The sequence below is a fragment of the Rhizomucor pusillus genome (assembly GCF_041956525.1).
Source record: "Rhizomucor pusillus strain CBS 183.67 unplaced genomic scaffold VTP01scaffold_2, whole genome shotgun sequence".
NCBI classification, from domain to species: Eukaryota; Fungi; Mucoromycota; class Mucoromycetes; order Mucorales; family Lichtheimiaceae; genus Rhizomucor; species Rhizomucor pusillus.
In genome coordinates this window covers 1,578,983-1,606,771 of record NW_027192144.1, presented here as the reverse complement: position 1 = coordinate 1,606,771, position 27,789 = coordinate 1,578,983, and the positions used below count along the sequence as shown (strand labels likewise).

The following is a 27,789-nucleotide window of genomic DNA, read 5'->3' as shown; positions in this document are numbered from 1 at the left end:
ACCACACCCAGCTGAGTCATGCAGCTCCCATACGAACTCGGTTTCTCTCCCTGAAACCAGAAGCGAAGGTCACAACTACCAAGTATCGTTGATCGCTCCTTGGAGATCAGCTTGAGCTCACTTTCCTTTCGCGAAGGGAGTACCGATACCGAAAGCTGCCTCCTTTAGAAGAGCTCAATTCTGCATATCCGCATGCTCCAACAAGGCTTTGGTCTCGTTTCTGGAAATTAAATATTCTTCATGCCGCCCGGAACATCCTTTTCAGGATGTAACACCATAAGATCCCTTGCCGCGAGCGCTTGCAGTATATCGTTCCGGCAAAATTCGAAGACCCTCTCTGTCCTTTGTGTGGGGATTTAGACTCACAAAACCATTTTCTCTGGTCCTGCCCCAAAAACTGACAGTCTGGCGGTTAGTCAGACAAGCTTTCCATCAGTCAAGTTCGCACTGTGTACCTCCCCGAATGCTTCGTCTAGATGCCATTCAATTCAGACTAACATTCAACGACAATCAAATGGATCTTAACCTCCATCATCTGAAAGCTTGCACGCTACTCGCCATCTGGCGGGCATATTGGGCGTCAGTCTTCGACGAAAAGCCCTTTGTCCCGATGGTGGTAGCTGAAGAAGCCACGTCCTTGATCTTGAAGCTAGCCAAGGAACAGGAACAGGATACAGGTCTTTAGTTTTAGTTAATAGCAATCAGATACTTAGAAGCCGAAAGATCAAAACCCATGGTTTTGTCATTGCCGGTAAGGAAGATAAGCTATGCACACAGCATTCTCTAAACATGATGTTAGGCATGTACTTGAACTTCCTGGATGTGTCTCCCGCTTTTCTGAGTGGTATCAATTCCCCATATCCCCGGAGGAGTTCTCTAGTCTGATTATCCCTATTCTTCAAATTGGTTTTCACGCATAGAAGGCAATGGAGAAGACAAAAAAACTGTCCCTCAGCGATGCAACTCTCCACCGACCAGAGTTTAATAAGCCGCTGCATCACCTATATTACCATGCTTTACACCTTCGATCCCTGCAAGAAAGAGGAAGACTTCCGAGCGCTGAAAGTTTTTTCTTTTATTTGTATATATTTTCACTTCTATTTTTTATCTCATGTACATTTGCATTGTTAGTAATTTCCAATCATTTAACAATAACGTGGAGTTCTGATTGAACAAGTGATACCACCTTCCACAATAATACAATCCGTGATTTTGGAGCTCGCACCTGCGAACCAATTCCCAAAACTCTTATTAGCACAATAAAGCCAGTATATACATATATATATATCCTACACCCCATATTTTGTATCTCCATCCTTTTGTTCCAGTTCAACACTTCGTAGCAACGAAGTAAGTAACCCTCGACTTTGCCATAATTAACAATGCCCTCATTTTCCTGTTCCCAATAAAAATCAGCTCCAAAGGATCAATTCGGAAAGTCGCGTATATCACAAGGCAACTTGAGCTCAGATTTGTTGTTGTGGTTAAGGAACGTGAACTCCTTTTCGAAATCACCAAATTGAGCTGCTTCCCGTCTTCACTTAAAATTCTTATTATATTACTATATTAATAGATTACGTACTGTATATTTCGAGTAGTTCTGCGTGAATTTTGCAAAAGCTGCTTCTTCAGCAAAGAAACAAAATGATCTTTTGACAGATCCCAAGGCATTCCAAATTCTGGAAAGTGGATTTCCAGGTCTGGCAAATGATGGCGTTGTGAAACAAGGACAAAGTTAAAAGGTGCAAAAACGTGGATTTCATGCGAAGCTGAATGATGATTTTGCTTGGCAAAGTTTATTTACTTAAGATCGCAAACTGTTACTCTCGAATTGAGCCAACGGCTTCTTTGGGGAGCGCTAACTGCTTCTTCGGTGCGAGCGAAACCAATCTCCTGGAAGCGTCAAGTGGGCCTCTCGAACAGGCAATTTCTTTATTGGGGAGTGAAAGGATTGTTAATGCGTTCATGTCACGCAAGAAAGCCTTCCACAACCACCCCATTTACAGTGGAAGTGCTCAATACGATGAGCCAGTGATATTCCTGTGGTGAACACCGGCATGAGAAGGAAAAATGGGTATGTCTTGCCTCAATTCCACAAGTCCTGGCCCGTCTTTGGTGCCTTGGATAGCTCAGATTCGCTTAGGCTGGCTCAATTTGGGCACGCTAGCTCATTTTCACGGGGATGGTTCAGTCAATTTTATGATGGCTCAAATTCAGGCTGGTGGCCCATTTTCGCCGGGTCTGATCAAATTCAACTTCTAACACTGTAAACAATGGCAGCAGAAGAGTGCTTGGCGAATGACACCAGCCCGATGTTCAGTTCCCAAAATAGTACATTTGTGTCTCAGACGCTTTTAGAGCGTTCATCTCCACATTAATTAGTACGCTTCTTTTACCCGCTTTCGAAAGAAGGAAAACAACAACCTATGCACATAAGCTCCTTGCTGCTCCTGACGCTGGCGAGTGGAGCCATTGGCTCTCCAGTGGCTTCAGAAAATAACAATGTCTTGCGGCTTCCTATAATGCGCAAACAGCGTACAACTGATATGTTAACAACACGACGTCAGCGCAACTTGCAAAAGCGCGACCCTTTTCAAACTTCTCTGTACAATGACGAGGGTTCACAATATCTCGTCCAAGTTGGTATTGGAACACCATCTCAAGATTTTATCGTGACCTTGGATACTGGAAGGTATGTAAAAAAAGGAGTGTTTAATTCCAAAAAAGATCATTTTTATTGACTATAAGTCAACAGTGCAGACTTGTGGGTTCCATCAACGCAGTGCCCGACGAGCCAGTGTCCGTACAGTCGTTTTGACACTAACCAGTCATCCACGTTCAAGTCGACCGGCCAAACTTTCGGAATCCAGTATGGTATCGGCAGTGTAAATGGCACCTATGTCACTGATACTGTGACTGTAGCCAATGCGACGGTGCAAAATCAGCAATTTGGCTTAGCAACTGCGACGCACGATATCTTAACCACCACCACTGTCGGAGGCACTGGCTCTGATACCCCTTCTGTAAACACGAGTTCTTCCTCCTCAGGATCTCTTGTAGCCAATGGCATCCTGGGCCTTGGATATCCAAAACTGACTGCCGGTACAAACTCAGGCGAAGCAGCCTACAATCCCTTCGTTTTCAACCTGGTCAGCCAGAAAGTCATCCAGCAGCCTATATTTTCGGTCTACATGAATGATGCCGACGAACAAGGCTGGGTTGGCGAAGTCATTTTCGGCGGAACTGACAGCTCAAGGTATACTGGCGATATTCAATACCTCCCTGTGGCGCAGCTTCAAGTGTCCAGCAGCCCATTAGACCAGTTACTGGGCTCCAGCTCCAGCTCCAACGCGGGTTATTATTATTGGATGGTATACGGACAAGGTGTGCAAGTGATAGGTGGCTCCGGCAGCAGTAACGGTACCAACATCCAGCTGAGCTCCGTGGCTCCCTTCATCATCGATACCGGCACAACTTTGACGTACCTGCCCACATCGTACGCCGTCAAGGTCGCTGAAGCTATCGCTGGAAGCAACGTCATGCTTGATACCGAGTCAAGTGCCTTTATCGTTGACTGCAGCGTCGCAGACACCAGTACTTCGTTTGAGATACAGATGTCACAATCAAGCAGCATTTCGGACAGTCCAGTTACACTCAGAGTGCCTATTTCAGAGCTTGTTATTCCTCTGGATGCGCTTACTGTCTCTCAAGCTACGCAATGTATGCTCGGTATTGCACCCATGAGCAGTAGCGGCAGCTCAGTGTCTGATATGTTTTTGATTGGCGACTCTGTTCTTCGAAGTGCCTATCTTGTCTTCGATATGGGAGAGAACAGGATAGGTTTTGCAGCTGCCAACAATGTTGGTGGCAGTGTTAATGGAGTTGGTAGCACTTCTACTTCCGATGCTGCCCCAGCTCCTTCTAAGGCTAAATTTGTCGCGTTGGTAACTGCGGCAGTCGCTGCTATTATGTTTTCCATGTAGAACCCTGCTCTTGCTTGTGGCATGTACCATACCATTCCTATTTTATAGCTTTCACTGTAAACCGAGTCTCTTGTAGCATAAAATCCTCCTAGATGTTATAAAGGAAGATCTATCTTGCTTTCATATTTCAAACTTATTGAATTATGTTCCGTGCTTACGGTATCAATGCGAGCAATCGGATTTTCCAATCAATACTGTATCAATGTACGATGCTCAAATTGCTGTTCCCATCTTTTTTATATGTAATTGATTTTGTCTGTTTGTTATCTTCAACGTGAAGGCAAAAGTACTTGAGAACCCGCTTTCAAAAATCCGTGGAAAGTTTGACCGGAGCAGACATCTTTTTTCTAAACAATGCCACTGACCAAACCGCCACCACCACCACCGAAGCCGCAGTTTGACGAGTTCTCTACGCCTCCAGACTTTAATGAGAAATTTAAAAAGAAGGAGACCACCAAATACATGAATCCTTGCGCATTGGAAGAAAAGCAGAGCATGAAATGTCTCGACAAGAATAATTACGACAGGACGAAATGCGACTACTTTTTCCAACAGTACCGCGAATGCAAAAAGAAATGGGTAAACCTTGGCTCTTTCGCACTCGTCAATCGCAAACTTGTTTGCTTACCCTTCGTTTAGCTTGAAGAACGACGAAAACTGCGGCGAGCGGGTCAATTGTAGATGATGGATATACCACGCTTTCCCAATCACCAACACACATTTCATTAAATATACACATGCATCGATGCTACAAAACAAATAATTCATATGACAATATGTATGCTCAAAGTCGAAAGAAGAGATGTTTATTACATTGCAAAAGGGATTGTTGGATTTTTCGTTTAGTCGAAAAGACCTAAATGGGACATGCAAATATTAGATTACATCTTCGATTTCATCAAGTTGATAGAGACTTACCGAAGCCCATGTCTTCATCAGATTCCTCCTTTGCTTCTTCCTTCTTCTCTTCTTCCTTGGCCTCCTCAGCAGCAGCCTCGCCACCAGCGGCAGCGGGACCGGCAGCAGCACCGGCAGAGGGAGCACCGACGTTGAAGACGAGTTCCTTCAAGTCTTGGCCAGCGATAGCCTTGGAGTAAAGAGAGAACCAAATAGGCTCGACTTCAATACCAGCAGCCTTGACCAAGGTCTGGAGCTTGTCAGCCTGCAACGCGCAAATTCAAATTAGCATTCCATTTCCATGCTGACTATTGAGCTGGGTATACTTGCAGTGACTTCGACGTTGTCGTCTTGAAGGATAAGAGCGGCGTAGACGATGGCGAGTTCCGAAGACATGCTGAATGGATGGATGGACGAGTCAGTATGGTGGAATGCGATGGATGCGTGGATAGATGCCCCTACGTACGCTTAACCAAAAGAGAGGACGATTATGGAATTAAGCGGCAGTATCTTAAGTCTCCTCCCAGCAGGCGGAATCCGAAATGCCTTGGCTGGTGCCCACTAAAGCTGCCAGATTCTCTTTTCAGAATTGGCATGGTATCATTTGTCGTCTCCTTTCATGACATTATCATATTTTGTATAATATTTATTTTTCTCTTTGTATTTATGAAGTTATAATTTGGGCCTGAAAGCTAATCCATAACAAGATTCACAAGTTTTCGCTCTGTGAGAGCGCGTATGTCAGCGTAACCAAAACTTGAAGGGTTCTCTATGGTTTAACAATGAATCACGAGCAAAATTGTATGTCTGTCTGCACAACGTATTGATATACAATATGTACACCTACCAAGAGTATTGTCAATATTCAGAATCCTCTCTAAATGTAATCAAATGTCTTCAGATTCCCTGTGATCTGTATCGCGGTTTCTGTGAGATACTTGGCTGTAGTAATCAAGAACTTTCACACAAGGTTCTTTTAGTATAGCACGTTTCAGTCACTTTGAGCTCTGCAACAGCAAAGATCATAGGATTTGCTGCATATGTTTTAAGTAAAACTAAAACGTTTATAACTTTTATTTCACAATATACACGGAGGCGTGGGTTTTCAGGTATTGAAGAGCGCAAATGGAGGTGAACAAGAATATTCCTGGAGACGGTTTGGGAAGGGCAATTTAGGCAGACTTGCCTTTGACATAAGTAGCAACGACGTTGCCAAAGTTTTGACCCTGAGTCTTTGCAATATCCAATTCCTTCTCGGAGGGCTGGCGGGAACCATCACCGTTACTGCATTGAATAAGAAGAAAAGTGATGTCAGCGATACCAATCTAATCCATGTTTTGGATGTTCATCACTTACGTAACGGTGCCGGCACCGTAGGCGGAACCACCAACAACCTCAGAGTTATCAAACAAGTGGCTGTTAGCAAAACCGAAAGGAACATAGATCATGCCGTGGTGAGCAAAGTAGGTGACAGTAGTCAAGGCAGTGGTTTCCTGGCCACCGTGTTGGGAGGCAGTAGAGAAGAAGGTAGCAGCAAACTTGCCGGCAAGAGCTCCAGAGGCCCAGAGCTGACCGGTGGCATCCAAGAAAGCCTTGAATTGAGCGGGCTAACGAGACATCGTGTGAGTTAGAATCTGGTTCTCAAAGCCTTTTGTCATTTTTAACAAGTACCATAGTGCCGAAACGAGTACCGAAACCGAACATGAAGCCATCGGCTTCCTTGAGCTGATCGACAGTAATGATGGGAACATCGGGCTTGGGAGGAGCATGCATCTTTTCAAGAACTTCGGCTGGCAAAGTCTCGGGGACTATTGGAACAGATGTTTAATAAACAAGATATCCGGGAAATGGGACCGATGGTCAGCCCGTACCTTGGAAGATCTTTGCTTCAACGCCAGCGGCCTCGAGACCCTTTTGAGCCTCCAGGGCAAGCTTGTAGATGTGATGGTAGAGAGTGTAGATAACGATGTAAACCTTGGGAGCGGGAGCCATGTTTCTTTGCGAGTCGCGAGTGGAGTTCAACATGGAAAATTCGAGTGATACATTTTTATACCAGCTGTCGGGGAAAACAGCTAGACGCCGATTTAATTGTCTCGCTCATCCTTTACAAAGCGAAGGTCGTAGATGACAAAGCAAACGGGCACCCGGTTATTCATCTCTTAGTGATGTTTGACAAACCGGCTACAAATCAACAATTTTTCTACTTTTCTGTTGCTGACTTTTTTCTAATTTCCTTCTTCTTTTCCTTACTTCACCTCTACTGCAACTATTTTTACGTGATCTCATGCCTAAAGTATACATTATCTTCTACACTACATATCATCATATCTACAAGCTGGCCCTCGAGGTGCAAAAGGGCCTTGAATCCCAGGGGATGGAGACGAAACTTTTCCAGGTATACCGCGAATCTTCTGTTCATCTTCATCACGAATCCAAAACAATACTGATATATGATCAGGTGCCCGAGACACTGTCTGATGAAGTCCTAGAAAAGATGCACGCTCCTCCCAAGCCAGATGTCCCAGTAATAACTGTCGATCAGCTCAAGGAAGCCGATGGCTTCATGTTTGGTAAAACAGTTTATGAACTGGGTTCTCATTCCTTGCTGACTTGAAATTTCCACAGGCATCCCGACTCGTTTCGGCACAATGGTAATAACTAGCAAAAGAAAAAGAATTAGTATTTGTTCTCACCAAGCATTGTTCTTGTAGCCCGCTCAAATCAAGTCCTTCTTGGATGCCACCGGTCAGCTCTGGGCCTCTGGAGCTCTTGCCGGCAAGTTTGCTGCTACCTTCTTCTCTACTGCCTCCCAACACGGTGGCCAGGAAACCACTGCCTTGACTACTGTCACCTACTTTGCTCACCACGGCATTAACTATGTTCCATTGGGTTTCGGCAACGCACATTTGACGGATAACAGTGAAGTCGTGGGTGGTTCCGCGTACGGCTCTGGTACCGTAACAAACGGGGATGGCTCCCGACAGCCCTCAGCAAAGGAGCTTGAGCTTGCAAAATTCCAAGGCGAAGCATTCGGCAAGCTGCTCAACACGTTTGCAAAGGGTAAAGCACGGGACTCCAAGCCAGAAGTCCAGCAAAAACAGGAAGAAGTTACCGCCAAGCCAAAGGAGTCGCAGACACCAAAGCCCAGAGAACAGCTGCAAACAGAGAAACCTGAAAAGAGCCATAAAAAATGTTTCTGCATGTAAACACTTATATTTTTTATGTACTGTACACTCTACATACGATCATTATTTTTAACATAAATAATACAGTAATATGGTTATTAGCATCTGTATCATGGTTTGTTTTACATGACAGTGGAGACAAAGGAAAACAGATAAAAAGGCAAAGCAGAATACGAATATGTTTACATCAATTGCCAGATATCTGTAAAAGCAAATACGAAAGAAAACGAAAAATTGCAGATATAAGTACAACAAAGGGAGGAATGGTTGGTGCGGGTCGTTTTACAAATAAACGGTCATACACAGGAATACGGCTTGGGATTTCACGCGTTTGCGTTTCTTCGTGCGTTCATCGGCTTCGGCTTTTTATGGTTCAATATGTCCCTCTATTCATCTTTATGTTGCCATGCACTTTTCTCATCAGAGGCAGTACATCAGGCAAGCTCCAAGCTGCATCAATCTATCGTTCACTTTCAGTTATTTTCATAAGCTCAACGTACGTCTCTTCTATCAAGTACGTAAATAACGATTTTATATGTTTTACCATGCTCCTTTAACATATTAGGTATAGAATGGTGAATATGATGAACTACATCTGGAAAATGGTCCACTTTATTTCATTGCAGAGGTGTATTCGAGCTTTAAAGTCTATATGATGAGTATTATGGAGTTAGATTCCAGTAGCGAATGGATAGGTCTATTAGGACAGGAATAAGAAATAGTCGAAGTCACCTTTTAAGAGCAAACGTTCAAATGATAGTCGGAACCATCCTCAACTAAAATGAGCATATCAATTGGACAAAGATGTATAATTCGTAAGCTGAAAATTATACAGGCATGAGGATACGTTAAAGGCATAGTATTATTTCTTGCCACCGACAAGCATAAGGAGCCAGGTACGTAAATATAAAACGAAACTAATTTACTGAGCAGGGTGTCTGAGGGTACATATTAAACATGATACAAGAGGGAAGACCATAAACATGATAGACAAACCAGCATCGACGTACGCATTAACTCGGATTCATGGAGTTTTAGCGTCTTCGAGTCGGGCAGCCTCATCAGGTATTTCATACTTCTCATACGACTCGGGATCAAGGCCTCGTCTTCTTGCCAGATCGGCTTCATATACGGCAAGTTCAACTTTAGCCTTGTCAACGTCAACCAAGAATACAATCATGAGAATGGCGATAATAAATAGACCGGCTATAAATGGCCAGCCGTGCCACAGGTTCGAAGTGTGTTCAGTAATAGCACCAATTACCACAGGACCGATCCACGAGGATGCTTTGTTGATGACGCCGAAGAGGCCGAATACCAAGTTCTCTTGACCTTTAGGAGTGAGTTCGGCCAACATGGTCTGCTGCCACGCCCAGATAGGAGCCGTGAATAATCCAGACCAGACGTAGAATGCCCACAACTCCCATTCTTTCTGTTAGGGATATTTCCTGGTTAGGGTGCCATAATCAAATAGAGTAACACAGGATGGTAATGACTTACCTTGATACCAAAATTATCCAGGCCGATACCGAAACAGCCCCAGATCGGGACGACAGTAGACAAGATGATGATGATCAATAGATTATGCTTCGTCTTGATTCCAAACTGTTTCGAAATCCACAGGAAGAGAAGACAGCCCAAGATGGAGGTGATAGAGGACGCAAAGTTGAGCATAGTGACTTGCATGGCCGAGAAGCTGGTAATCTGGCCTTGGACGATGGATATCATTTGATTGGTTGTATTGACAGCATCGGAAAACATAAAATAGGACAAAATATAGATAAACAGGTATCGCAACTTTCGGATTTCTCTACATCGCCGCGCGTTGTGAATGCTCGTGAAATTTTTGATTTACGGACCGCCAAAACTTACTTGAGAGCCTTGATTATGGATGTCCAACCAACAGTCAGATGATTGGTTCCCGCAGGCAAAGGAGGGCCTGTTCGGCCACTTGGTACGAAGATGAAGTAGGGGAGTGCGAATATCAGCCAGTATCCGCCACAGACAACGGTCGCAATGAAGTTGTAAATCGGTGCGTTGCCCAGAATAGGTTCAGTGTCTTCAGGGAAATCATAATAAGGCCACGGTGCATAGGAAGCACCAAACAAGACGGCTACAAGGCAGGATAAGTATACTATGGACACGGAAACGGAGTCATTCGTTGTGTATTACCTGTGATAACGAAAAAGCCGACATTCGAAAACGAGGTTGAAATGGCAGATACGTGGTTACGCCATTTTTCTACTTCGATCTGTTTCTGATCTTCACTCAAGGCCGGATTTGCGCGCGCATACCGAACAGCTGGTAGGTTATCGCTCAAGGTTGGGAAGGCTGCAGCGTAAAATACAAGAGACGTGCCATAAGATATCAAAGCTATAATGTTGATAGCCATCATGGCACTCCAATGGGACCCATCATCGTTGACAAGCGCCATTGGCACAATTTGTGACGCGCACCCAATGATAGTAGCTAGCAGCAGAATCCATCGGTTCCATCGTCCATAGTCGGCAAGACCACCAAAGGTAGTGAATAATAGAAACTGTAGTGAGAATGAAATTGCTTGGACGTAGAGCACCATACTTGATACAGGGAGGGATCCGTTGTTCCAGGATATGTAGCACGGCTTCAGGGCATCGTTTACGTCGCAACCTTTGACGTCTGGAGTATCTGGGTAGAAACCACCTTTGTATGCAAGGTACTGCAGAATATTGGGTCTATTTTGTTGTCAAAAGGTGATCAGTAGATACGTAGCAGACGTTGCAGCTGTTCCTGCAGTAACAGTAGCGATCCTTACATATAGCTAAACATAGTAAAACCATTGTCCTAAAGAGGAAATTTAGGATGCGTCGAAGAAGGTGACAACGTTTTGGTAACAAGCTCAACACTTACGCCATTGTAATAGAGATAGTATGACCATAGCTCAGCGCGAGTCGCTGGAGGCTGACGAAGCGCCGGCGAGCTTTGATCAACTGCGTTTTCGTCAACTTCCTGACCTTCGTCCTCGTGTTTTTCAACTTTGAAAGGATTTGCAAAAATCCGTTCTCTCAATGCCATCCTGACTAACGTCACAAGAGACAAAGCGAGAAGGTAAATAACGAACAAAATAAGAAAAAGAAAAAAGGGGGAGGAAAGAAGGCTTGATGAGAAAATATAAAAAAGCGACCAAGCCAATGCTAGAGCCCGGATCAAGCCAATTTTGGATCATTAGGCTGAAATTGGCAAGACCCTTTCTACGTGCCACAGGAACACTGTAGACGGGCGAAAGAGTGATATGAAAGCAAAGTTTTTTCTCACATTTCTCAGCGGCGGGGGAACCCTGTTCAGGGATCACAATGAATTACGTAAGAGCTAGAAGGAAAGAGAGAAAGGAAATGCGGTGCTATTTATTCATTCTGGAACCTCCTTGCGGCTTCCATCGTCCTGTTTGTCGCCAACAGCTGTTTCTTTTCTATGTTTTTCATGTGATGAGATTGAGCGCTGCTCGTCTTCCAATTGCTCTTCTTCCTCCTCCTCCACGGGGTCGTTTCTCCACATTTTCTGGGGCATGTTGTACAAGGATGTTTCGCTCCGGCTTGGTTTCAATCTCTCGTCTGTCACGAACAAATGGGAATCACCAACTCCACCCAGCGCGGTAACTGAGGATGCAGCCTCGCCAAATAACGGGGATACAGCACGTGAATCTGGGAATACATCATCGTGGCCCACAAATGGGGATGCAGGACTCTGATGCGGGTCAATGAGAGATATGGGCGGTAACACAGTAAAGATCTCGGTTGTCTCGTCAGCCGTCGTTGGGTAAGCGCAGAAGGGATCAGGATTCTGATGCATCATCTATGTAAACCAGCGTGGAAATAGTTAAGACGCCTATAAATATAAATACATCTGTTATCAATGTACCTGTTCCAGCATGGGATCAGCAAGTCCTTTGTTAGATATACGCTCGTAAATGTCCACTTGCGCCCGCACCACCGTTGCTACTTTTGACAACAAAAAATGGTAGTTCTTACGCTCAATATCCAATATATGCTGGTGATAATCCGTTTTTATACGGTCCACCTCATCGACTTGTTGAGTGAGATCTTGCAATGCTTTCCGAAATTGCCGAATGTCTAAAGTGAAAAACGTGAGAATAAGTTCTTATTATACATGTGGATACTCAATATTTACCCCTTTTTCCCTTGCGCCCGTTCTTCATATTCTTCGCCTCTGTTTCCCGGATCTTTTTACTCATTGCTTTCAACGCTTGATCGTAATTCTCTTGACTTTGCTGCAAATAGTTCGGTACCGATCTTCATACGCTGCAACTTGGTCATTTTTTCTTTGCTTTACCTGCACTGCATTTTTATGATGCTCTAAACTTTCCTTTAATGGTATCTCCAATGCTTTGCTGAACATGTCACTCTGTATGTGTTCTGCTGGTGTCAGCGATTGCTGTTACATATCATCACATCCATCACGTACCAATATCTGCTGATGGTTGGATATAAGTAACTGTAATCCTGCCGCTGCTTGTAGTCCTTGTCCTTTTTCCATATTAATAGGGCACCATCGACATGTATTGACGTCTTGTTTACCTGCGTCCGATGCTCCTTTGCCTCGTGCAACACGCTCCAGAGCATAGCCGAACCCAGCTGCCGCTCCTGCCAACTGCAGCATCTGTTCTCGGTATATTTGAGCCGCTTTTAATAAACCATCATATGCATCCAAAGAAGCAGCAATATCCTTTCTTGTTAGGTGTATCCCTGCCTCTGGTAGCGGCGGTGCTGATCGTACAGAGACATCATCGTCTCCTGCATACTGTAAGCTCGTACTCGCCGACATTACAGACAATGCTTTCTTGCTTCCAAGCTCATCAGTTGCTATGGAGGTCGTTGCATAAAGGCTATTTGGCGGCGCATGGCAGGGATCAAAAGACTGTGAACGGTACGCCATGGAGAACGGAAAAGTTGCAACGATACAGGATTTCGATTTGTGCAACGATTTTTTTAATTCTTTGTTAGGTACAACTAATTCTTTTTGCTACTGTGCTATGCTTAAAAGTATTTTTGAATAGCGTTGGCCATCTCTCGCCCTTCATCGACCCAGCTAATAGGTGAACATTCAATCAGCTGGTATCTAGTACGTGTGTTGTCATTGAAGGTCTCCATCTTTGCACGGATTTTCGCATTGTATGTTTTGAAGAGCGCATCCGCGAGTGCTCGTGAATACGCATCCGGATCCGTATTCTGGAGCTTCATGAGCTCGTTGGCCGATGTTCCGAAGATCTGTGAGCCGATTTCATCGAATGCTTGGACAAACGTTTGAGAAGTATGATCTTCGATGCTCATCGTGAGCAGAAATCTGACAAAACCATCAATACTTTTCGTCACTGTTTGCACCTTCTTAGAGCTCCTGACCTGTATGTTGGTTCCGCAAGCATCTTGCTGCATTTCTCGCATCGCCAACCTTGGTCTTCCATCATCACCTTCTTCTTACAATCAGGGCAGGCTGGATAAGCTAGGTTTTCCGGTTTGATATATGCGATGGTAACTCGTGCTGAAAAATAATCGGCCTAGGATGCTTGTGAGCAATAAACAATTGCAACTGGGAGAAAGAAAAATATTTACAGTATCTGATGCACCCAACCCATCTTCCTTGGCCTTGCCCAGGGTAATCTTTGTGTTGGATTTTTGACCGAGACTGGCGTTGCCTTGATTGCTGAAGCTACTGTACGATGCGTTTGAGCCTGCTAATTTGTACCACTGCTTCAGCTTTGCGCATTCGGGTATGTCCGGGTTAACTCTGACAAGTCCGGAGGCTGAGAGCGACAAAGATCTGCCATTGAAGTCGTTAACACGAAGACCCTTAAATGCAGTAACGGGATGCTCAGAAGAATCGAAATCTTCAGCATGCTTGTCCCACAATGTCAAGCGAATTTGCTTTTGTGTGTCATCTACCACAAGCAATTCTCGCTTCTTTGTCTAAATTATAGTAGCTATGTGAGCATTACATTTTTGTCATTATACAGAATTTCAATCACTCACGGGCCGACCAGTCGCTTTCGTGATAATTTCCTGAACACCATTGTCATCCTTCACGATGCCAATGAGATCTATAACATGTTACGTCAAACTACAAAGTTTACTCGGTTGTAGTTTCAAGCATACCGATCACTGCACCCTTCTCATATCTATCCACATCCGCAACTTTAACAAAGCTGAAGTTGACTTGAGGGATGGAGCCTTCATCGTGGCACTTGTAAAGCGATCGTAAGCCGATGTATCAAATAGTGATTAGATTAAACTAACTTACCACTTGTATTTCTGTACCGTTATCGAGAGACAGTTCATATTCATGATCCACAGTGGAAAATTGCTTTCGAGCCATTGTCACGCGAGCTTTCGAGATGTAATAGACTTTGCCCTCTTCCAAGATATTGTAAAGGCGATCGACTTGATCGTTGAATGCAGTGCCTTTGATCTCGCCCTGTAAAATTCAGGTTAACGCTTGATATCCACCGATCACTAACTCATGGCTGCTTACAGAGTTGTCCAGAAGATTCACGCTAAAAAGCTTTCCGTCACCCCGACTATTATGCCAATGCTTAATGTCGCTTTTCTGAGTCACTCGCGCTCGGATAGTCCATCTATAAAGGATGTATGAGAATCAGCATTGTCTGCAGCTGCAAGAGATCTTACTTGTTTTGATAAGGGTTTAACCCTTTTATAGGATAAATGTTCTGGTTATCTGCAAAAAAACGGTATTTAGGATATACTTGGAAAAGAGGTAGTAGAGGATGTTACATACCGCCAATCGAACCAGACAAAGAAGCGAGACCAGACGATGGACGCTGCATCATTGTTGGAGATGGCCCTGAAGCCGGAGTAGGCTGGTTGATGTTTGCAGCAGCTGGCGAAGTAGAGTGTGCATCTGTTGTTGTGTTTGCTTGTGTAGTAGCAGGATTTTCGAGCGTTGTAGGATTGCCGATTTTCTCTGGATATTGACCCTTGATAATGTCGAAATGAAGAATAATCAATATTCTAAAGGATCGTTGCCGTTAGATTCTTATTGTTTCCGATAACTTGGTATGTAAGCTACCTTCGACCGGAGACGGCATTGCAAACATATTCTGTTAAGCGGATAATCGAGAACTTCTGCAATTCTTTGTTCTCAACAAGTGCAGAGTGCTGCGAAGCAAGCATTGCTGCAATTCTAGTTTAGTGACAATGTTTATCTTTGTAGATCAGCATATACCTTGCATGAAGTTCACTCCATCGGAAACAATCACTCTGAGGTTTCTTCATTAGACTGGAGTCCTAAAGATCTCGAATTAAGTACCTGCCTGAAGCGCGTGCCTGTGTTGGTAGTGACCGATTTGATGTTGAGGATTTGCACAGTAGGTTTATCTGTGTCTTTATTGGCTTGGTCATCGTAGATTCGTTTTACGACACCTCGAGTTAGTTGCTCTGCCATGATCTGCTGCGAAGAAGAGTGATAAGCGCGTTCGACGGGATGACGCGCAGAATTTTGGAATTTCTCGCGCAGCGCGTCGTCCCTTTCTAGACTTTTTTGGGCAGCGTAGGTTTCGGTGCGAGATCGATGTTGGACTTCCAAGCATATCTTGGCATCTTTCTGAAGCAACATTCTTGCAGCAATTATGTGGTAAATCATGTTACAATATGCATTCCTTCCCTCAGTGCATCCTTTCTATAACAATACGCTTTGTTTCGAATATGTAGATAATTTCGTGCGATTTTTTTTCACTATGCTTTCATGCAAGGTATTCCTTGGCTTTCTCTGTTTGAGCTGCAGTAGATTCTAGCATTTAGCATGTTCTTGCTGTCAAATTTGCGACTTTGTACCATATCTGGCTGTTCATAATGTATATTACTACCAGAACAGCGACTTTGATACCCTCATCGACAAAAAGCACCAATGTAGTATTTATAAGTCCAACAATATCGCCTTGTGAACAGCAATTCAGGCGATTTATTCGTGATATCTAATTAATTGTGAGGTCTAAAATATCGAAGTATACTGTAAAGGAGCAGTGTCGCCAGCCTGAACATATATTCCGCGCAAGGAAGCGGATTGGTTCCAAATGGGGGACATTGGTGATTTCACATGTGATTTTTTGACTCTAAAGCCTCCTTTTTCTTCTCTCTTCTCTTAGAGTATTATACCCAAAGGCGTGCTTCGCGTCCGTCACAAAACTTAATAGTCACTCGTTGCCTGTAATATTAACATCCTTGTTCAAAATCGCAAGCCATGCCATCAGCCATTGTCGAAAAACGTTCACGATTATTGCCTCCATGGATACTTCGCCTGCTGGGCTTCTCCTCATTGGCTGCCACAATTGTTGCTTTGGCTGTCTACTGGTTTAAACGCTTCCCTCCATCGGCACGTGGTAGGCGAGCGTCGCAGTCAGAACGCCTCGGAAGTAACTCTGGGCTTCGACGGACAAGCAGCAACCTCAGCGTAAAAACTGCTATGCAGCAGCAACCGGCTGAGGTAGGATAGGATAACTGGAATGCACAGCAGAAGCACCTTTGCATCTGACAGAGCGAACCGTAGGTATCGACCGCACCAAGACAAGTCCCCAATCACGAAGGATGGGGTTCTCGTTTGCTAGGAAATGTCATGTCGGCAGCTGGTTCAAGCAGAAAAACAAGAAAGAAAATGACAATATCACTGAAGAACGTGAGTATCTGATTATACCAATATGTATAGGTTGTCTGCTAGGCAGAATAACCAAACTATTAATATATAGACTGTTTTGTGGAACCCTTCATCGGACGTCGAGTCACCAAACCATGCGTTTCAGGAAAACGCGACAGCCCTGTTGGGGCAATTGGCCCAATTATATGATATTTATCTTATTGTACATATGACTTCTGAAGACGAACGTGCACAAATCAACGACCTTTTGGCAAACGCCGGCTTGACGGAGAAAGGATGCATTGATCGCAGAAAGATTCTGTACTGCTCTACCGAAGAAGGAAAAATCCATATGATACGCCACATTGAACCGCAAACTCACGTTGAAGGCGGCTGGGAATTGGATGATGGAGAAGATATTGTGCGGAAGCTGCGCCCCTTTGTGTCCAAGCTCGTCTGGGTTATAACGCGAAGGCGACGAAGCTCTTTTAACCAGGCCAAGCTCAAGGAATCTGACCAGGGAATTCTCGGTGCTAACGTGGAATTGACCGAGAAATTGCTAGATACCTCAATCGCAAGAGAAGTGGGATTTTTCGTGAGAGATGAATAAAGATGAGGGTTGTTGTGGCTACGGCAACACAAAAGAAATACAAGTCCGAACGTATTTTCTGTGTTCCCTCCACGTAACCTCTAAGCTCATCAGCAGATGCTTATATTTTGCTGATCTTGTCCGATATTTTTGCTCTTCTTTACTTCGTTCCATTTCTTCATGCATATTTTCTCCGCCATTGCCTTCACCGTATTGACACTAGCCCACGCCGGCGCCTCTGCAGATGTAGAAAATACCCAGAACAAAGGAAGCATCATCACTGTGCCGATGCTGCGTAATCCTAAAGGATATATGGGCACTCTTAGAAGCTCCATCGGCAAGCTAGATAGACGCCAAAACGCGGAGCAACTATACAATGCTGCTGGTCGAGAATATCTAGTAGAAATCGAAGTCGGTACTCCTCCACAAAAGTTCAATGTTACACTCGACACAGGAAGGTATGCAATATCATATGTAAAACGAGTCATGATCTGATCTATTGATATTCAAATTGTTTCAAGCTCTACGCTATGGATCCCCACCATGGATTGCCCTACTATATATTGTCCTTTTACACGATTTGATCCAAAGGCATCCTCATCGTATAAGGCCACATCTTTTACATTTGATATCCAATATGGCATCGGTGATGTGATAGGCAGCTACGCCACGGAAACTGTAGCCATGGGTGGACTCACGGTGCGCAACCAGATGGTTGGATTAGCAAATCAAACTGCCGATCTCCTGAGCTCTTCGGCCGAAGATGGCAGTAATGGTATCATGGGCCTGGCATTCCCTGGACTCAACCAAGCTGGAGGCATACCGCAAGATGTACCATGGGTATTCAATCTTGTCAACCAATCGGTCATATCCGAGCCTGTCTTCTCCATCTATCTTAACAGTCGATTCAGCATGGGCTATTCTGGCGAGATAACCTTTGGTGGCACCGACAGTACAAAATACACAGGACAGCTCAAATACATGCCCGTCCTGACTTACTCTATTCCAAACGCGAACCTAGATAATGTATATCTGTACTGGACAGTGGGCGGCGTCGGCTTGTCGACATCAACCGGCATTAATTTACCGTTTGATACGCTTCAAGAGTTTATTCTTGACACGGGCACCACCCTGACTTATGTGCCAACTCAAATTGCTGATAATATCGTCATGTCACTCACCCATAATTCAAGCTCGACCCGGTACGATTCCACCAATGGTATTTACTGGGTTGACTGCAACCTGGCATCCTCTACCGACGTGCTCGAGTTTCACGTCGCCACGTCCCTCGCGTCGGCATCTGCAGCTACCCAAAATACTCAAAATATTACAGTGCCCGTGCGACAACTGGTGCTTCCTTACGATGCCACGACGCCAGAACAGGCAATGGTGTGCTGGTTCGGTATTGCACCTATGCCATCCTCGATGTCATTACGAGTTGGTAGCGTAAACTGGGTGCTGGGCGAGTCTGTCTTGCGTCCTTTGTACATGGTGCACGATATGGGTCAGGGACGTGTCGGTGTTGCACCTGCTGTTTTCACAGAAACCTCCTCTGGCTCGTCGTCATCTTCCGGTGCAGGTTCAAGCAATGGAGGAAAACCTTCACAAGCTGGAGAAAACAGTACTTCAGGCGCAGAATCCTACTTTGTCCATTTCAAAACATCCGTCTTGTTTGCTGCGCTGCTTTGTACTGCCCTATCTCTCTCCTAATTTATAGTCATGTTCTTCGAAATAAAATGCTAATTTTACTTTGATCCGAGGACTCCGCGAGGAATCCTTAAGAGAGAAGATGGAGAGGCTTTGATTATTTTAAAGATGGCGCCATTTCAGGAGAGGCTTTTGTAGTATTCATTTACCTATTTGATTGTTAACATACCTTTTGTTCTTTTGGCTTCTCTTTGTTTTCTCTGTTAAAGTGTACAACTGCTTTAGCGGTCGCTCCCTTCCCTGCACTTGGCTCGCTGCGCTCGTCCTCCGTAATCGAAAGGTTTTCAATGAAACTTGCATTAAATGATAACCTCGCTCGGCCTTCATAAACCTCCATTCTCCAGAGGTTTTGCGTCCCCTTTGCTACTGCAAGTAGAGCGCCGTCGCATTCCCGGTTTATTCAGACCTGCGCTCGCGGAAATACACCCTTGAGCTGTGATATTTCTCCATTCTATTGATATCCTCTTCATCAACGGCCTAGTGGCACGGATCAAATTATGGTTATACTGCACGAAGCTTAGTTTACCAAAGTCATCCCTATGCAAGATCAGAGTGCGAGCTATCCTGGCGCTCTTGCTTCGCGATGCTCTTCGGGCAAAAACACCAATGATTCGAAAATACATATGTTGCTTTATTTACCTCTTTATCTGCAGAACATGGTGGGGCAAAGACACTGAGGACTTCCTTAATACAAACTCTTAATCCAAATTTTGAACATTTTAAACCCTCATATTTGCATTCCATTACTCGTTCCGATGTAGATACGGCATGTTTCCAACCTAAAGGGCATATCCATTTAGCTGCTCATTCAATGTATTATCTTTTCCACCCAAAGGGTTTCCTTTATAACTCTGCCCCTGTCTACCTTACAGTTGGTTGTCGGCTAGATCTGGATCTGCTCCCACCATAATACCCATATGTATATCGCCATTTTTGCCAAGGGTTGCATTAAGTCCAGGGACTGGACAAAGTGTTACTTTTTCAGATAGTTGGTAAGCTTGGCTAGGAGGACAATCTAGATAAACCTCTTAATGCGGAGATTTGATGAGTAGGTAGAGAAGCAACATTTTACATTGAAGCGCTTGTCGACGATGGGTGCCATATTATTGGCAGAAGTATGTCGAGTATATTAGCCTGGAGCGATCAGCGACGTGTTTCATTTCCTTCCGCACTTAAAGGAACTCTTCCAAATCTTTACCATTGCCACGGATATCAGGCCGTAATTGACTGCAGAGTACCTAGAAGCGAACAAAAGAGAAGCATAAGGTACACCTACTTCCCAATCCGCCGTGAACGATTCGGCAGCAAATATCAAGCGATGCTTTGTTCACTTCTAACAACAAGCTTAGGAACTGATATCACGATTACAGGTTAGCATTATATATTTTTCCAGTCCTCCTCCATCATCAATAACTGAGTGGCACGCGGAATACTCAAAATGTGGTGAGGAAATTTGGCTTACCCCACGTTGGAGACTAGACTCGTTCCATGCCTCCTGTACTTTCTCGATTGGCAGGATATCCAGGGTGTCTCAAGGTGAACTTATAAGCTGAGCGAAATGTATGCGATAACTTATACGTCTGCATTAGTACGCGTTACCCAGGCTTATCCGGCATTCTTCAGCATTAGAGACAACTACTGGATTTCGATCGTTTGCGATCCGGCGATCTTTCCACAATGCAGCTTGGGAGAACAGGCACGCGAAAATTGACAGAATAAAATAATAGTGCACCTAACACTCTTAAAAAGACAAGTCCTGACAAAGGCGATCTTCCAACGCTGTGGAGAACGTTTCTCGAAATCTTTGGCATCGGTGTGCATCGTCAGCGGCAGTCTCAAGATCATCACTCTGTATCCTTCACGGATACTGCGTGTATGTCACTGCGAAGCAGGATATCCTTCCTTCCCGGTGAAAGCTCGGCAACTGCAACTGCAAAAAGGATTCGCGACTGATGCTCATCAGTCATCGGTTCTGAGAGACATATGGAATATCGTGCGAGATGATTTGCTTTTACTGACATGCATAGTATTGACGGCGGTCGCTGCTGCATTTCTTCACTTGCAAACACCTATTGTTACCGGAAACCTCATCAATGTCATTTCGGCCGGTATTCACTCGGCATCATCGTCAGGCCTTGGACTCCTAAATAAGCCGGCTCTACAGTTGTTTGCGTTGCTCACTGGACAAGGTAAAGAGTTGAACACCGGAAAACTGGAACAAAGCACTCATCCCTCTCCTCTCTTCGGTCACTGTTAGGAATCCTTACGTTTATTCACATCGCTTTAGTATCTGTGCTTGGCGAAAACGTCGCAAGGCGCTTGCGTGCAGAGTTATTCAAGGCTATTGTCCATCAGGATATGGCATTCTTCGATGCTCACCGCAGTGGAGAACTGGTTGGAAGATTAACTTCAGATGTAGCGGATTTCAAGGTATTTAGATAAAAAGTTGTCGTCGAATGATGAAGAATATAGCGATTCTCAAATCACCGTTAGCATACATTTAAACAGCTAGTGACCATCGGCCTTAAATCAATTGCGCAGACAATGGGATCAGCTATACACTTATTCCGTATATCGACGCCGTTAACCCTCGCTATTTGTAGCACGATGCCAATCATCTATGTATTGCTGAACATATACGGTGCATATCTGCGAAGGCTGAGTAGGCACAGTAAATCCATCGAAGGAAAAGCAAGCGGTGTTGCCGGCGAGGTAATATCTGTAAAACTCTATAATCTTCGAGCATTGATTCGAACAAAATTAGGCGATTTCAAATATGCGCACAGTGCGTGCATTCGCTGCAGAAGATAAGGAGCAAGAGCATTACGGTGAAGCATGTCGTATCTTGGCTACTGCCAACCAGCATCTAGGCTATCATATTGGATTATTTCAAGGTAAAGATAGCAGACAATTTCTAGTTTATCGATCCCTAAGCTATATTCTATAGGCCTTACCAATGTTTCAATTGGATGCATGGTCCTAACTGTTTTATACTATGGAGGATCACTAGTCCTTCGGAACGAGCTCACCGGGGGAGACCTAGTATCGTATGTACTTAAAAACACTGGAATGGGAAGGTGTTGTTAACTTTTTCCTTTATTTTGTCTCAGGTACATGTTAGCAACTCAAACCGCCCAGCAATCTCTAGGTAAAGTAATTCTGGAAGGCATGGTATACGATAATCTCGTAACCATCATCTATATCTAGTATCATTGGGAGTGCTGTTTGGTCAAAGTATCAAAGCTGCGGCGTCAGCAACTCGAGTGTTCGAATTCATTCATGCACGACCGTCAGTCGAGATCAAAGGTGGTCATATACTTACAAAGGTACAGGGAGATGTTTCATTCAGAAATATAAGCTTCAGCTATCCTTCTCGGCTGGATCATGAAGTATTGAGCAACTTTAACCTCGATATTCCCCGTGGTACAACCGTAGCTCTATGCGGTTCATCTGGTAATAATCTCCGTCAGGATATTGTGCTTTCCTAGTAATTTGTAAATATCCTCACATTTTGCTCTCCCCTTAGGATCCGGAAAATCCACTGTCGCATCTCTGCTGGAGCGTTTCTATGAACCGTCGGAGGGTACTATCTTCCTAGATGGACATGCACTGCCAACATTGGATCCATCGTGGTTGAGACAGCACATTGGATTTATAAACCAAGGTAAGCCAGATATTGACTCAAATATGCTTTCCAATACTAAATGGGACATTAGAACCTGTCCTCTTTGCAACATCCATTCTTGAGAACATCCGGTATGGTAGACCAGATGCAACCATGGAAGAAGTCCGAGAGGCTGCTAGACAGGCGAATGCAGATCAATTTATTGAAGCCTTTCCTGATAAATATGAAACAATCGTGGGCGAGCGTATGTTCAAAATTACGCTTTCCGTTTTATCTGATTGAACAATCCGTTGATCTAAAGTCTTATCGAATAGGTGGTGCATCTTTATCTGGAGGGCAGAAACAGCGAATTGCCATTGCTCGTGCAATTCTCAAGGAGCCTCAGGTAAGTTTATAGCCATCAATGGAAAAATTCATAGGCGGTTAATATTTTCTTGCCGCTATAGTTAATCATATTGGATGAAGCAACATCAGCATTAGACAGTAAGTATATTCATGCTTTGGATCACGGTGCTGGCTAAAATATCGAAACTTGTTATAGCACATTCAGAGAAGATGGTTCAAGAAACTCTGGATAAAATCATGCATGGAAGGACTGTGCTCATCATTGCGCACAGATTATCCACCATCAAATCAGCAGATATGATTGTAGTTATGGGAAAAGTTCCTGGAAATATCATCGAGATAGGTACGGATACGATTTGATTGAGCAACGTTCTGCGGACACTGACAGCTTGTATCTGTCAGGAACTCATGACGAGTTAATGGCAAAAAGAGGAGCTTACTATAGATTACATAGCCAGCTAGAGATAGAACAACATACATAGATTTTTGAAACATTATCGCCGACTTACCCTACAGTTTCCTGCTTTTTTCTCCTCTTCTGTCTACTTTCGGAACTATTTATTTCATCATTTTATGATGTCAGAATAAGGGGTTGTCACTATTGCACTTGGATGATCTCTCGCTAGTATTCATTGAAGGCAGATACTTTACCGTCTATGGCGCAATGAATAATCTGCACGTCATAGTTGAAATGATCTGCGGCCCCACGGGGAGTAAAACATGACTCGGATCAAATGCAGGGGATTTGGTGTTTAAGTTGACCATTTCTGCCTTGATGACAAATCAGTCCGGAAAGTTCTTTGCAAGCCAACGTGCGTCATATTGAATAAAGATGAGAGATTCAAATCGTATTACCTGATACCCTTTATCGAGAAAGTGTCTTATTTGCAGTGCGTGGTGTACGTATTGGCAACGGAGCAAAACAACGAAAAAAGCAAGTTCAGCTAGAATGGAGGCGAAAAATATCGATGTTCAACAACTGTATCCAGCCAGCTCATATATTTTACTAGCATTTCTCAGATACCAGAATACATGAAACAGTCATATTTGATGGAAAGATTCTGATCTGTGAAGGCATTCTCGAACCCGCGGGTATGGATCTGGATGTACGTCTGCGCAATTCGGGTATAATGAGGAAAATGATTTAGGGCCAACGGCGTTATAAGAGCATTACGCATGTCGTATGCGCACATAATGAAAAATAAACTTATTCACCAATCGATCATTTCCGGACATTTAACTGTGGTAAACCATAACCAGTTCAATGAGTCCAGAACTTAATATAGAGGCACCACATCAGAATCAAATAAGATAGCACGTCATTTTGGAAAAGGTCGAAAGAAGACACATAACTGACATGAGGTTCAAACTGGTACCTGAATCGTCCTGTGTCAGATGAAAACTTTTAATTAAAGCGCACAACCGCTTCAGACAGGATGCTCGCATACCCCAGAATTGATTTAAGGCTAAAGGCTTTCCAAAGCAATGTGAATGGTGCAATTATTCCATTATCTGAGACATGCTGTGAAGATATAAATAAAGAACATTGAGCACGTTGGAGATTGTTCAACATAAATCTATTCTCATAATATGTTAATGTTTTCACCTGCTTTTTCATTGCCCTTATCACAATGGCTTTGAAATCTCATTATACATGCTTCGCGCGTTGCAAACCATATTCGAACATTGGGAGCTGATGAGTCAGATCGCACAATACGTAAGTAAACAGTCTATGCGAAGTTTTGCTCTTTACACAAGTGGAAAAGATACCAAAATATTTTCAGAAACTATAGTTTTGCGCAGCTTCGACACAAGTATGGGGTATCTGAATGTAGTTGACCAAATATCGACCAAGGTAATAAATACCGCTGAAAAACATATCGGTTCGTTCTACGCTCCAGTTGTGTACATAGTTCATTACATAAGAGGATCCCGGTCTAAATCGATGCACATGAAGTATAGCAGAGATTCCTCGCACAAAAAACAGCATGCTGTTGTAGTCACATTGTCCATGGTTGACATCTTGTTATCAGCATTTTAGTAAACAGAATAGGGACAGCAAAAATACTTCATTTACATAGCATCTAAGTATATCGTTATATATACCACATGTACATGTTTTGAGCCCAGGCGGCACACCGTAATTGCCAACAGTTCACGCGGGGGATATGGTCAAGTAAAGCCAGTTTCCTTCGACCCCACATTCAGCCTAAGAGCTCAGGCGACGCACCGTAATTGCTTCCGTTGTGCCTAACATTTGACCTAAGTGCTCAGACAACACACCATAAGTGCCAACATTGCGTGAAGGGAGAGTCCATCTACAAAGGAAACCGCGCTGGAAGAAAACGAAAGGAAAAGAAAAATCAGCAGTCAAAAGATGCGAGATGTGCTATTAGCTACTTAGCACTGACCAACTTCAGACTCTTTGAAACCCTGACTGCTGATGGAAGCATGTAAAGAGAGTTGAGGCAAACCCATTTGGATCTTTCGTGTGGTGCGGATTGAGGACCTTGTTTTCCTCTTAGCCATCGATGGGAAACGAAGCAAACCGGAAAATTTTGGGACACCGCATAGGAAAACCAGTAAATAACAACAAAACCAAATACTATACAAACTGAATTGTACTTTATTCATATGAAAAAGGAGGGATTTATATGATTTCTAGAGCCAGTATAATCTATGGGCTTGCGTATTAGTACCAACTTGGAGGACGCTGCGGATGCCATGGTTGTAGTTGCCGTTGCAGCTTTTGCTGCGACTGCGAATTCTGGGTAATTACCATTGGAAATCATACGGGCACGATACTTTGAGGAACAAGTCACGAACTGTCATGCCCCACAGAATAAACTTCATTGTTTGGGGCATGACACCTTCCAGTTAAAAGTCGCTGGCGGCTTCTCTCGGGCACACTCGTAATCTCCATATGGCAAACGTGATTCTTGTTAATCTCCAAGTATTATAACATGTATCGAAGCTTTTTTTACAAATTCATTGTCTATATAAATATTATCGTTGCGGATGCAGTTTTAATAACTGGATAGGTTCCTTTTTGTGTTGTTATTGTATTTTTAAAGAGAAGTGTAGTATTTCCGCACTTTGGCATGCGGGCAAAGCCGTCTATTTTCTCTAAACCAAGGCTTCTTGCCAACATGGCGGAAATTGTCCATGGCGAAGGAGACACTTGGCCGTGCAACTCGATACAACATAGTTCGCGCACGTTTGATGCTGATAAAATGGTTGCCATTGATGAACTGGACCACTAGCGGGCCTTTTGAATTCAACTTGTCGATACTTTCTGGCAGAGCATATATAGCATGTTATCTGACGGATCATTTGCTGAGAAATGGCAATCGGTTTACATAAGCATCAGCTGCAATCTGGGCACAGTCCGGTTTGGAACCATGTTCTCATGTAATGGAATTTTGACTTGTGATCGATGATATATTCGAAATCCTTAGCATTAAACCAAGGGAGTTGCTTGAAAGTGTCCTCGTTGTTCGTATACTGGTATAACATCGCATTTTTGATCCATGTGCCGTCAGGTTTCGATGGTTTTTGCATTGGCAATGGAATATCTCCCCATACTCCATGCCATGTCCAATGCCGTAAAACGGCGCGCTCTGTCCATCGGTGGATCCTGCTTTTCGAGCCCTATTTCCGCTGGGATACTGCGATTGAGAGGATAGAGGAATCGGCTCACAATCAACTAAACCTTATAACATAATAACAAAGAAATGGTTGATATATATTGAATCATTTATTTTATTCAAAGCAACCGACTAGAAAGAATCTGGATGCAGTTTGACTTACCTCTTGCATGTAATCTTGACGGTACTTTCTTCTTCTCTTTCTTCTCTTTCAATTTTTTCTCTTAGTTTTTTTTTTTTTTTTCTTTTCCTCCATCAGGGACCTTTGCTATTCTTGCAATCTTCTCTTTTCCTCTCTTCTTTCTCCTCCTGCGCTTTTTTCGTTTCCGCTGCCCTCTGCTTTTCCAATCTTCTCTGCTCTGATTCTGTCTTCCTCTCAAACCGTTCCAACTCTCTTTATTCCCTTTTTCGCGCAATTTCTTCCTCCTTTCTGGCCGCCTCAGCTTCTGCTGCTCCCTCTTCTTCACTTCTTCCTCGGCTATCTCTGCAGCGGTTGGTAAGCATCCAGTGTCTTTCGGTCGATGCCTTGCGGTAGCTTTCCCTGGAAAGGATACATTCTCAAGAGTTGCAATGTCACTGTTGATGATCGCACTTAGATCTGCTGTGACTCTTAATATCTCATTGCTGTCCGTTTGGCCAAGTATTTGTTCGAGAATATAAAGTAGCCTAACAATTTTATTAGTGATACTGTCAATCCCTCTCATGGTCTGATTCTGTAGTGGTTGCGAGCTGCGTTGCTTCAAACTGCATTTCTGTTTCTATTACGATAATGCTATAGCAAATGATAATAAAGTAGCCCAAACTCTCACAGACTACACTTTCTTCATCTGGGTGAATATACTATCTGCGAGGTATCATATTCAAAATAATAGCTCCAGTGCATGGCAAAACATGATGACGAGGAAGGCTGTAGTTTGCTTGTGTTAGGCAGTCAGTCGCATTCGAGTTGCTGCACTCTTGGATTATCGGACATTTTCTTCAATTCGTCTTCGATTTTCTGGATGCCGAAATAACTTACTTTACCACAGATTGGCAGAAGTTGCTAACGATGTTCACCTAGTAGCAGGCAATCCACTCACATACTCTCCTGGACCAGTTGCACATGCTCATCTTCAATCTAAGATAGAGGGAAGGAACGATCAACTATTATTAATTAATAGGTACTATTCGGAGG

General features: G+C 43.8%; 11 protein-coding genes across 11 annotated transcripts; 7 read left to right on the top strand and 4 right to left on the bottom strand.

Moving 5' to 3' along the window:
* Positions 1 to 463: 463 nt before the first annotated feature.
* VTP01DRAFT_4749 (uncharacterized protein) lies at positions 464 to 685 on the top strand (the record flags this gene model as incomplete). Its single annotated transcript, XM_069383464.1, has 1 exon — positions 464 to 685. One exon carries the CDS (start codon positions 464 to 466, stop codon positions 683 to 685), a length of 222 nt encoding a protein of 73 aa, XP_069244163.1.
* A 1,741-nt stretch (positions 686 to 2,426) lies between these two features.
* On the top strand, positions 2,427 to 3,983 carry VTP01DRAFT_4748 (uncharacterized protein; the record flags this gene model as incomplete). The annotated part of the gene is made up of 2 exons (XM_069383463.1): positions 2,427 to 2,692; positions 2,756 to 3,983. 2 exons carry the CDS (start codon positions 2,427 to 2,429, stop codon positions 3,981 to 3,983), a joined length of 1,494 nt encoding a protein of 497 aa, XP_069244162.1.
* A 354-nt stretch (positions 3,984 to 4,337) lies between these two features.
* Positions 4,338 to 4,664, top strand: VTP01DRAFT_4747 (uncharacterized protein; the record flags this gene model as incomplete). Its single annotated transcript, XM_069383462.1, has 2 exons — positions 4,338 to 4,562; positions 4,623 to 4,664. 2 exons carry the CDS (start codon positions 4,338 to 4,340, stop codon positions 4,662 to 4,664), a joined length of 267 nt encoding a protein of 88 aa, XP_069244161.1.
* A 161-nt stretch (positions 4,665 to 4,825) lies between these two features.
* On the bottom strand, positions 4,826 to 6,905 carry VTP01DRAFT_4746 (uncharacterized protein; the record flags this gene model as incomplete). The annotated part of the gene is made up of 7 exons (XM_069383461.1): positions 4,826 to 4,839; positions 4,902 to 5,145; positions 5,190 to 5,338; positions 6,067 to 6,164; positions 6,237 to 6,487; positions 6,552 to 6,688; positions 6,752 to 6,905. The coding sequence occupies 7 exons, from the start codon at positions 6,903 to 6,905 to the stop codon at positions 4,826 to 4,828; spliced, it is 1,047 nt and encodes a 348-aa protein (XP_069244160.1).
* A 259-nt stretch (positions 6,906 to 7,164) lies between these two features.
* Positions 7,165 to 8,086, top strand: VTP01DRAFT_4745 (uncharacterized protein; the record flags this gene model as incomplete). Its single annotated transcript, XM_069383460.1, has 4 exons — positions 7,165 to 7,275; positions 7,339 to 7,450; positions 7,506 to 7,531; positions 7,592 to 8,086. 4 exons carry the CDS (start codon positions 7,165 to 7,167, stop codon positions 8,084 to 8,086), a joined length of 744 nt encoding a protein of 247 aa, XP_069244159.1.
* A 1,003-nt stretch (positions 8,087 to 9,089) lies between these two features.
* On the bottom strand, positions 9,090 to 11,119 carry VTP01DRAFT_4744 (uncharacterized protein; the record flags this gene model as incomplete). Its single annotated transcript, XM_069383459.1, has 6 exons — positions 9,090 to 9,497; positions 9,566 to 9,875; positions 9,938 to 10,178; positions 10,238 to 10,779; positions 10,860 to 10,888; positions 10,955 to 11,119. 6 exons carry the CDS (start codon positions 11,117 to 11,119, stop codon positions 9,090 to 9,092), a joined length of 1,695 nt encoding a protein of 564 aa, XP_069244158.1.
* A 333-nt stretch (positions 11,120 to 11,452) lies between these two features.
* On the bottom strand, positions 11,453 to 12,997 carry VTP01DRAFT_4743 (uncharacterized protein; the record flags this gene model as incomplete). The annotated part of the gene is made up of 6 exons (XM_069383458.1): positions 11,453 to 11,896; positions 11,963 to 12,174; positions 12,233 to 12,332; positions 12,395 to 12,466; positions 12,527 to 12,588; positions 12,640 to 12,997. The coding sequence occupies 6 exons, from the start codon at positions 12,995 to 12,997 to the stop codon at positions 11,453 to 11,455; spliced, it is 1,248 nt and encodes a 415-aa protein (XP_069244157.1).
* Positions 12,998 to 13,098: 101 nt separating this feature from the next.
* VTP01DRAFT_4742 (uncharacterized protein) lies at positions 13,099 to 15,688 on the bottom strand (the record flags this gene model as incomplete). The annotated part of the gene is made up of 12 exons (XM_069383457.1): positions 13,099 to 13,405; positions 13,462 to 13,616; positions 13,672 to 14,025; positions 14,089 to 14,156; positions 14,212 to 14,299; positions 14,357 to 14,530; positions 14,588 to 14,690; positions 14,743 to 14,791; positions 14,852 to 15,084; positions 15,143 to 15,248; positions 15,299 to 15,333; positions 15,387 to 15,688. The coding sequence occupies 12 exons, from the start codon at positions 15,686 to 15,688 to the stop codon at positions 13,099 to 13,101; spliced, it is 1,974 nt and encodes a 657-aa protein (XP_069244156.1).
* A 624-nt stretch (positions 15,689 to 16,312) lies between these two features.
* Positions 16,313 to 17,312, top strand: VTP01DRAFT_4741 (uncharacterized protein; the record flags this gene model as incomplete). The annotated part of the gene is made up of 3 exons (XM_069383456.1): positions 16,313 to 16,555; positions 16,619 to 16,744; positions 16,815 to 17,312. 3 exons carry the CDS (start codon positions 16,313 to 16,315, stop codon positions 17,310 to 17,312), a joined length of 867 nt encoding a protein of 288 aa, XP_069244155.1.
* A 159-nt stretch (positions 17,313 to 17,471) lies between these two features.
* On the top strand, positions 17,472 to 19,001 carry VTP01DRAFT_4740 (uncharacterized protein; the record flags this gene model as incomplete). The annotated part of the gene is made up of 2 exons (XM_069383455.1): positions 17,472 to 17,749; positions 17,813 to 19,001. The coding sequence occupies 2 exons, from the start codon at positions 17,472 to 17,474 to the stop codon at positions 18,999 to 19,001; spliced, it is 1,467 nt and encodes a 488-aa protein (XP_069244154.1).
* A 1,485-nt stretch (positions 19,002 to 20,486) lies between these two features.
* Positions 20,487 to 23,450, top strand: VTP01DRAFT_4739 (uncharacterized protein; the record flags this gene model as incomplete). Its single annotated transcript, XM_069383453.1, has 15 exons — positions 20,487 to 20,534; positions 20,588 to 20,694; positions 20,748 to 21,187; positions 21,256 to 21,428; positions 21,492 to 21,710; positions 21,763 to 21,892; positions 21,946 to 22,045; positions 22,109 to 22,146; positions 22,206 to 22,451; positions 22,525 to 22,662; positions 22,715 to 22,867; positions 22,938 to 23,008; positions 23,070 to 23,106; positions 23,165 to 23,311; positions 23,371 to 23,450. 15 exons carry the CDS (start codon positions 20,487 to 20,489, stop codon positions 23,448 to 23,450), a joined length of 2,127 nt encoding a protein of 708 aa, XP_069244153.1.
* Between the last annotated feature and the right edge of the window lie 4,339 nt (positions 23,451 to 27,789).